General features: G+C 43.8%; 1 protein-coding gene across 1 annotated transcript; it reads right to left on the bottom strand.

Moving 5' to 3' along the window:
• Positions 1-500: 500 nt before the first annotated feature.
• On the bottom strand, positions 501-8,454 carry LOC127320995 (E3 ubiquitin-protein ligase UPL4). The gene is made up of 17 exons (XM_051350055.2): positions 7,561-8,454; positions 7,342-7,452; positions 7,145-7,261; positions 6,901-7,059; positions 6,665-6,823; positions 6,033-6,188; positions 5,831-5,952; positions 4,613-5,717; positions 4,298-4,364; positions 3,027-4,201; positions 2,706-2,936; positions 2,519-2,623; positions 2,163-2,243; positions 2,012-2,080; positions 1,792-1,920; positions 1,624-1,707; positions 501-939 (listed from the first exon to the last, which is right to left on the bottom strand). Exons 1-17 carry the CDS (start codon positions 8,257-8,259, stop codon positions 874-876), a joined length of 4,635 nt encoding a protein of 1,544 aa, XP_051206015.1. The 5' UTR covers positions 8,260-8,454; the 3' UTR covers positions 501-873.
• Positions 8,455-9,304: the final 850 nt, after the last annotated feature.

Genomic DNA, 9,304 nt, shown 5'->3' with positions numbered 1-9,304 from the left:
ATAAACAACTTTCATTGGGTTTCACCGTTAACCATAATGTTTCATTGTGTTTTGGAATTCAGGTTTTGATTTTTGTTAATTTTGGGCTAGTTTAAAAGATTTGACCGAAATAACTATACATGTTCAAAGAAATTGTTAATATGGTAATTATCCCAACTTGTATGGCTCTTTTAGATCCAGAATTGACAACTAAATGAATGAGATAGAGTTGTCAGTCAATGTGTCATGTGTAAAAGATTCTTTATTAAATCTCATAGCAAGTATACCAACTGGAGCATTTTGATTTCTCCCCTCCAGACCCACAATCAGCTTTCTTAGAGCTTCAACTTTAACCGAGTTTACATAAACATGTAATAATGTTTCTTACCCAGAGAGTAATTTATTATGTATCTAATGATACTAATTTGGTGGCATGTTGCTGTCTTTCAATAACCAGTCAAACTAGTACTTTCCAAGAAGCACACTCGTTTCTTGGGGAGTACTCCCCCAAGAAGCACACAAGCTCAGAACGATATATATAGATAGATAGCAATAGCACTTGCGGCCACGTATATGTACAGCAAAACATGACCACATAAATAGCAGCGAGGTAAGTTGACGGCGGTCGCCATGTGCGCGACCACTTGGGAGCACACACACCTAAAGGCTTCTACCTGTTCTACCACTATGTACAAACAAGGATAGATAGGACGGGCGGGGCGTCCTCTGTTTTCTTTCCCTCCTAACATCAGCTCCACCGAAACGCATCATAAGTTAAGCAGCGAGCCTCCCACATCTACGCTATGTTTTCCCCCTACGTGATAATACTTACAAAGCACGCACAAACTTCTACTGCGTGTGGCGCGTGTAGCTAGCGTTGCTACTGGTTTCCAATCAAGATAGGTGGAAGGATCCCTGGCCTTCCGTAATTGCGTACAGTAGTTTCTCCCTCATCCTTTCCTGAAGGTCAAGGACACAAAGGCTTGGTGTTAGTGCAAATAACCAGTATTCATCTCAGGAAATACAAACATGCAGTAACAGGAACTAATCACTGCAAATCATCATGCCCATGAATAGTGTGTTCAGAATGCCAATTGCCATCAATGTGCCTTGCTTAAGCAATTAGTGGTGCATACTTCATATTTGATAGTGTCATCTATCTTAATTGCTGCATCATACCACAAATCTAATCTTAACTCCTCCCTCCGGTCCATAATAAGAATTGTACTAAATCCCCGACACTTATTATGGATAGGAGGGAGTATAAGAAATGGTAGGTGGAGTATAAGTACATTAATCTAGCAGAGTTTAGATAGCAGAAATCATCGCTGCAGAATCATCATGGCCGAAATAATCTCTAGAAAATAATACATACTGAAGTGTAGCCATGATTACAGGGCTGCTGGAGGTGTATCCATGATAAAAAATTATGTGATCAAATTTTATGTTCAGAATGTCAGTTACTACCAACTTCGTCATGCCTGACTTAAGCAATTAGTGGTTCATACTTCATATATTCGATAATACTGTCATTTACTTCAAGTGTTACATCAGTCTAATAAAACAATTCTCAACTACAAAAAATGATAGGCAGAATAGAAGAAATTAATATAGCTCAGAAAGGTAAGCTAGCTAAGTTCAGACCTTCGAACAGTAGGCAGGTAACTTGAGATAGTTAGCGCAAGTCATCACACTCGGCAGGTCATCCTCAGCATCGTTGTTGCTATGCTGTAGATTGTATAACACAATGTTAGCAGATATAGTAACGATGAACTGTTAGACAAGAGAGGTAGCTTTACATGGAAAACAGACCTTCCGGACAACTGTCAAATTAGGATTCAGTGCAGCTAAACCACCTGGAGGGAGTCGAGGTGAACCCGTTATAAATTGCAAGAAAGCTCTGCGCTCATGGCATCCGAACTCTTGTATGATCTCTAACAACTGCACGGTATTGAGGTATCTTGTTATGGTACTCAGATAATATTTTTTTCTCGTAGAATCGAACTTCAGTATGTATCTAGTACAGACTTACATTGATGACTGCAGGGCTGCTGGAGGTGTAGCCATGATCAAATTTTATGTGATCAACAAGTTTCACAAACTGTTCAAAAGCAAGGCATCAATAAGGAAAATGGTATGGTAAGAAAAAAATCAACAAAATCCAACAAAAGACAGTCACATACATCCCAATTGTCTTGTTCTCCACAGAGTAATCTCTCCAGCTCATCCTCTGAGAATACCTGAAGTGTGCTTAGTGGAAATACCTGCAATACCCAACAAAATCATTTTTCAATGCGTGAACAGTAACAAGCACATGCATACATGCCAGAGGAGAGTGAAAAATCTAAAATGAGAAATAAACATCAAGCTCATGTCACCCTATATGCCTCAGTTAAGGCTCACGAGTTACAAATCAAAGAACGGAAAGCACACTAACACCTAAATACATCCTAACCGACAAAGGAGAAAACTGAACAGAGGGTAATTGAAAAGCTGTCATTAGTTACAGAAATGAGAGCAGCAGCATTAGACAGCATACCTGACTAAATCCTGACTTAAAAGCTTCCAGTTGTCTTGAGATTCCATTTTTAACTGTTGCCTCGACAACAAAAGAAACATATTCTTCCAAATTCTCAGCAGTTACCTGAAAAAAGCGCAAAGAATTAAGGGAATACTTTAATCTGCTGAGAAGCTGGACACGGAAAGTGCATGGTCATATCACTTACATTATCTGAGCTACTCTCCAGAGAAAGCACATACTCTGGATACCCAGGGACAGTGAAGTCAATAGCAAGATCCTCAATTGTACAACCTCGATAAGACAAATCAGATGGGCTCTGGCATTCCTTTGTCGAACATGATTCTAAGTATTTCCTTTGACAAGTAAGTGCTTTAAACTCCATAAGGGTCGTTGCCAGTTCAGGATCAAATGAATTGATATCATATATATTAAGCTCCTAACAAAGAAAACCTTATTAGGTTAACTAGCAAAAGTAAGAAAGCATAACAAACATGATATATATTTCAAGAATGAAATATCAAATTACCTGTCCTAGGATAAGCTTGTAAAATGCTTTGGAGAATGGAATGTCAAGAATTCTGCCATCTTTAATTGCCTTTGCGAGAACCAAACCAAGGAGGTGAAATCTATTTTTTACTTCCGAAGGAAGTTCTACAGAAGCAGACCAGGGTCGAGGAAATAGTCCATTAGGCGCGACCACAGTTCGGGGACCAATGTGAGTTTTGTCAGTGCGAGCTTCACAAGGAAGCTCCCCCCTCCACATGCCTAACCCAGACTTCTGAAACTCATGACTTATCAATGTATAGAATTCCATTGTAGGACCCAAACCTGTGCCTACTTCTTCTTCATATTCTACTTCAAGCAGTGCATTACTCCGAGCATAGGAACGCATCACTTTTGCTGCTGAAACCAGTATATCGTTGCGATCAACTTTGAACTTTTTCCGTGAAAAGGACGGGCTTCTTTCCGTTGCTATATTGTTACCACTTGTATCCCTCATGTGCCCATGTTGTATTGATGAAGAACCAAATGCTGTCAGCTGGAAATACTTCCATCGTGCCTCAAAAGAAAATAAGAAAGGGCATGTGGACATCAGTTCAGTGCACCATAAAGGTAGACAGCGAGACCTTGAAACCAAGGGATCATGCATCTGTTGCTCCAGTTTATCTGTCAATTTTGCACTAACAAACTCCTGCAGTGGAACTGAAGAAACAGAAGGCTTCAGATCATCAAGGTTAGTTATCCTTCCTTGAGCAAAAGCATGGTTTCTCTCATTAGACACGAGGTGAAATGAGAATCGGTTTAATCCTTCTAAGACTTTTAGCATAAACAATATGTCATATGATGGACTTGACCTATCAATTTTGCATGAAATCTTGCCAACCAACAAGCTGCTGAAGGAAGGGAGTGCCTGCCACATCAACCCTGTTTTACTGTCATTTGTTGATATTTGTGCATTAGACGAATCAGGACAATCATCTTTTTCTGGATTTGCAGCCCTTCGAAATGTTACATCATGCACACTGCACCAAAACTGGGTGTCCAAAATTACATCAGCTCCCACGTTGATCTGATCTTGCAGGATTGATTGATAAAGAGTAACAGATCGGTCAAGCTCTTTTCCTTTCAGGCTAAATGCCAGTTTTGGTTGCACAGCGCGATCAGTCCCGATCACCTTGTTTCTTTCTGGTTGACCCCCAGCTGCACATTCATTATGGTATTGAGGTTACTAGAAGAGACAAATCAGAGAATATCAGCTAGTAATAATAAAGTCAAATCTATACTGCATGTACTCACCAGAGGATGAGGACACTTTCTTTGCGCAAGGTTCTACAGGAGAATTTTGATTTTCCCTGGTGATACCCTGAAAAGGAGCCATTTCAGTCCTAGGACACAAAAACCTGGAAGTGTGAACCGGGATATGCTGTGGGTTTAGAATGAATTTTTTTCTAGTATCAACAGATATATATGAAGTAATTCTCAGATGTTCAAAAACTCTAGGGCAGTAAGTTATAAATATAAGCAAATGACAGTCTATCACTCAAACAACGAGCTTATCAAATTTCAATAAACTATATTCATATTTAATAAGATCGCAAAGCAGAACAATACCTCTGATGGAGGAGAAGAATCTGGGCTGGAATCTCTTTCTTGAGGATCATCTTCAGCATATTTGCTCTCGGAAGCAACACTACTAGGTGATGATTCAGTATCCTGATCGCTTGTGCTTGTGCTGACTTTGGGCCACAAAAATTGTTCAATGGAATTCAAGGAAGAAGAGATTTCCAAATTCACAGCAGTATCATAGCTTGATAAGTTTGTTTCATCTTCGTCCTTCTTGAAACGTACTCGGATACATGGAGTAATTGTTGAGTGCCTAATAGGGATATCAGAAATATTGTTCCTTGGCTTGAAATTATGGCTCATTATCACTGGGAAGTTGTCAATAGAAGTAAGAGCACTCTGTAGTTTCCTTACTAGTAGTGTCAAGAGCATATCACCCCACCCTTGCTCCATTCTTGAAAAACAAATATGGGCAAATGATTGAAATCTTTTTAGCACAGCATAAAAATGGTCAGCATTGTGGTCTTTGAGATTGTCATCCACCTGGAGGTATATGCCATTAGACAGGTAATTCAACAAAGACTTGACCAGTCCACTCTCAAGGAATTCAAAGGTCGTCATCGTTTCTCCTCCGTGAAGCTCCATCATCACCTCACTCAAGATGTTAGACAAGTGTTCTTCATTTTGAAGACCGTCTTGGTTTAATGACTTATCTGCAGAGTCATTCAGAACTGCACAGCAAGTTTTGAGCTTCTGCAAAATCTCTGTTAACCCCATCTCAGAACTCACTGCTTCAGCTGTAAAGTAAGTTGTCTTCACATGCCTTGCAAAATTAAAAAGGTTGCCCTTCCCAATCCTACAAGTTCTTGTTTCGGCAGACTCGGATCTGCGGGAATCAAATGCATAGCAGAAACATGTAGGTTTACTTCTAATAGCGGGCTGGTTCTCTGATTGTTCAGTGCCATCAGAGGGAGGGGGGCTGGATTTTGAGCAATCGTCTTGCATAAGAAGAGCCTCTACCGCATAGACCACACCTTCTTTGATAAAAGATCCAAGGTAAGCATCCGGAAGCTTTTGCATGAGAATCTCGATAATCTTTAGTGATGAGATTAGCACATGATGATCCTTCCGGGACAATAAACCAGCCAAGAAGCTGACACAAAAAATCACAAAAGTAGCATATTCATTTAGACTCAGCAAATTAGCACAACTTACTATCGATTGTTATGCAAGAAATGCAAGCCTTCTTTTTAAGGTGATGTTTACCTTGATATGTTTGTTTCCTTGAGCAAATCTTGAAGCATTTCAGGCTTACTGAAATAACAGATGTTATTTACAACTGAAGAACAACCATAGCAAATGTATGAATTTGCACCAGAGTTGACTGCCTGCACAAAATAACATGCTCAGTTGAAATTTCAGAGCACAAGCATTGCCATGAACTTTTACTTCGCTATTATGAACATACCTTGATCAAGACAGGAAGAATATCCCTAGAGAACTGACACAAGAACCGCGGTTCATCCACAATTATTTTTTCTTTTGCAAGTACCATATGGGTGTCTTCAACATCTCTTGCCACAGAAGGAATAAGCTGGATTGCTAATTTCAAAGCTTCATTGACCTGATATAATCATACATTAAATTACCAAATCACTGGATGACATGTATAGTGTGAACTTCAGGACTACATGTTTGTGTAGAAAGAGAAGGGATGTGATAACACAAGTTCTACTGTTCTAGTTACTTATTTATAAGATAATGCCTGGCATGGTACTATCATCCCATGTTAGTGCAGATAGTGTTTCACTTGTTCAGAAGTGGAAAGTAGTGTTTACGGTAAAAGTTAAGTTGCAAAGAAACGGATAAGACAGATGCACAATATGGCAACACTACTTATAAGATTATTAGTTCTTTCAAAGTAAATATACTGGCCAAATCAGCTTAGTGCCATATGTTACTACTAACTAGTAAAACTACAGTCTGCTAGTGTCAAGTGTCATATATGTATATAGGTAACGGACCACCTGATATTGGCATTGCCAAAAACAGAACGATAGACAAATAGCCTGGAAGTGAAGAAGCTATTACACAACCAACCTGGTTATTCTGGTTTTCTGAAGGCAGGTAAGGCATCCCATGGGAGAGATCTGAACTGACCAGAATCCCCCTTATGGTGCTACCAACATTCAACTCAAAGAGAGACTTGACTGCCACAAGTGAAGTACAGGCCAGCTTAGCAAGAAGCCCGATCAAGTTCTGCAATCACAACAAAACTACTGTTAACCCCTCCTATGCATACCACGATACTCATAGAAGCATTAAGGGAAGCATACACTGCAAGTCGGCGGGCTAAGGGAAGTGATTCCACCGGTGTTGATCAAAGGAAGGACCTTCTCTACCACGCCCTGGTGGCAGAGCTGGTCAAGAAGCTCCACGGAACCACTGAAAGAGTCCACAATGCTTATTAAGCAAGTCGCAACCTTTTCCACGACCTGCAAAATTACATCAGCTGAGGAATTAGCAGAGCACTATATACATGCCTAAGACAGGGTGAGTTAAATTGGTGACTGAGAATACCATCTTGTCCTCAGACTGCAGCAGATTACACAGCATCGGTACCGAATCGATCACGAACTGGGAGCACTCTGCGGGGATCTTCTTGCAGACATTTGCAACAGCTGAGACAGCAACCCTCTGAAACGTCCAAGCAAGCGTCAAATTAGCAAATGCAGCAAATTCTCAGCACAAAAGATGGAATTTTTCGCAATGCTAACCTGAATACTTGAGGCGAAGAAGTCAATGTACGCCAGCACAGCTGTTATCATGCCCGCCTGCAAGCACTGTGTCGGCTTCCTGCGTGATATCTTCTCAAAGGCCTGCAAGCACTGAAAGAAGAAGAAGAAAAAAAGCATGATCAGGTCAATGCGATCGTTCTATTGGGGTTTCAGAGCTAGTGGGTCGATTGGGGTTTCCAAAGCTGCGTGCTTGGTTACCTGCTCAGCCACATCGAGGTACTCGATCGCGAGGAGGCGGGAGCAGAGCACGGGGAGCAGGCCGTGGCGCACGAAGGCGTCGGCGGCGCGCGGCATGGCGTCGCAGAGGTAGGTGATGGCGCGCACGGCGAGCAGCATCTCGTCGGGGCTGGCCACCGCGCCGCCGCCGCCGCCGTCCCCGCCGCCGGCCAGCCGCACCAGCGCCTTCGCCGCGGCCTCGGTGGGGATGTAGCCGCCGTCGTCCTCGGTGCAGAAGGAGAGCGCCTCGCAGAGCTCCGTGAGCGCCGCCAGCACCGCGTCGGTCCCCGCGCCGTCGGCCTCCACGGCCGCCACCATCCGGCTGAACTTCCCGCCCCCGCCGCCCGCCCTCCCGCTCCCGTCGCCGTCCGACTCGTACGACGAGCCCCCGTCCCCGTCGTCCCCGTCGTCCCCGTCCATATCGCCGTCGCCGTCCACATCGCCGTCGCCGGCGTGCCCGGATGAAGAAGTGTCCATGTCCGAGGGGGGCTGCTGCTGTGCCGGCGCCGCCGCCGCAACAGCAGCGGCAGCAGTTGCTGCCGCCACGTCGTCAGCAGCCATGGCGACGGGCGCGGCGGCGGAGGTGGACTGGTCGGCGGTGCAGGGGCGCTTATCGGCGGGCGGCTCGGGCTCGGCAGAGCCCCCGGGGTCGGAGTCGGGGCGCTTCCGGCAGCGATCCATCGGCCGCAACCGCAGACGCAAGAAAAGGCTCTGTCTTTCTTCCCGGAAGGCGTAAGCAAGGACAGCGGCGCTGGGAGCACGATCGATCGATCGGGTTGGGGAAATCAATCGGGCCGCGGATACGAGAGGAGACGTGCCGGAGGCTGAGTGCTACTCTAGTTTACCCCCTCTTTCTCTGCGATTCCGTTTAAAACAAACCAATCCAGGGATTGAGAGATTTTCAACCGATTCAGGGCGGTTTTGAGGGAGATTCCTTTGGAGTTTATCCATCCATCCGGCCGTCCAGTTCCGGTTCCGGCTCCACCGTCATACGGTGGGTGGAAAGGAGATGAGTAAAAGAGTAATGGAACTGCCTGCGCTGCGGATGGCTTACTTGGTAAGGCTCCGTGATTGGCGTCCATTGGCGCGGGTCGAGCCTTTACTTGGTACGGGACTGCTCGAGGCTTCCTTTGTTAATTGCGAATTGCGTGGAGGAGTGACCGCGACTTGGCTGTTGATGATCAAGGACGGGATTTCTTAGGCTGCCTTTAATTATCGCCTCATTTTAGTCGACTTGGTTAGAGCATGTACAATGGTAGGGAAGACATGTCTTCTCTTAGTAGTACACGTCATCTAGAGAAGACGATAAATGTTAGAGGTACAATGCATTATCTCTTATTGTCATCCCTTACAATAAATGAGAATTAATTATTTTTAGTAGGAAATTATGTGGCTAAGGGAAGACAACTCCTACAATGGGCAAAATAGTCTTCTCTTATTTCATAAGAGATCATCCCTTAGCTAAGGGAAGACGACCTTCTCTTTCTTCATTCTCTCTCCTCCAACTAAGCAAAAATCCTATGTGGCAGATGTAAGGGAAGGCTGATGTCACCCCATTGTACATGCCCTTAGGTCGTGACGTAGCCATGGCCACCGTCCTCAAAAGCCAAAACCATGGGTGCTTTCTAAGATGAACTATCGCGGGTGTTAACCAGCTTGAACTAGATGAACCATGAGGTTATCTTTTCGTGAACCTAATCTAACTGAAGTGAAGTTGTAAGAGCAT

This window comes from Lolium perenne, chromosome 1 (assembly GCF_019359855.2).
Source record: "Lolium perenne isolate Kyuss_39 chromosome 1, Kyuss_2.0, whole genome shotgun sequence".
In the NCBI taxonomy this organism is placed as follows: Eukaryota; Viridiplantae; Streptophyta; class Magnoliopsida; order Poales; family Poaceae; genus Lolium; species Lolium perenne.
This window is presented reverse-complemented; position numbering and strand designations above follow the sequence as displayed.

Coding starts and splice junctions, on each gene's coding strand:
- LOC127320995 (XM_051350055.2), bottom strand. CDS start 8,259: ATGGATCGCTGCCGGAAGCGCCCCGACTCCGACCCCGGGGGCTCTGCC. Junction 7,262..7,341: donor TCTTCGCCTCAAGTATTCAG/GTTAGCATTGCG, acceptor TGGACGTTTCAG/AGGGTTGCTGTCTCAGCTGT. Junction 4,365..4,612: donor ATTCTTCTCCTCCATCAGAG/GTATTGTTCTGC, acceptor GCTCCTTTTCAG/GGTATCACCAGGGAAAATCA.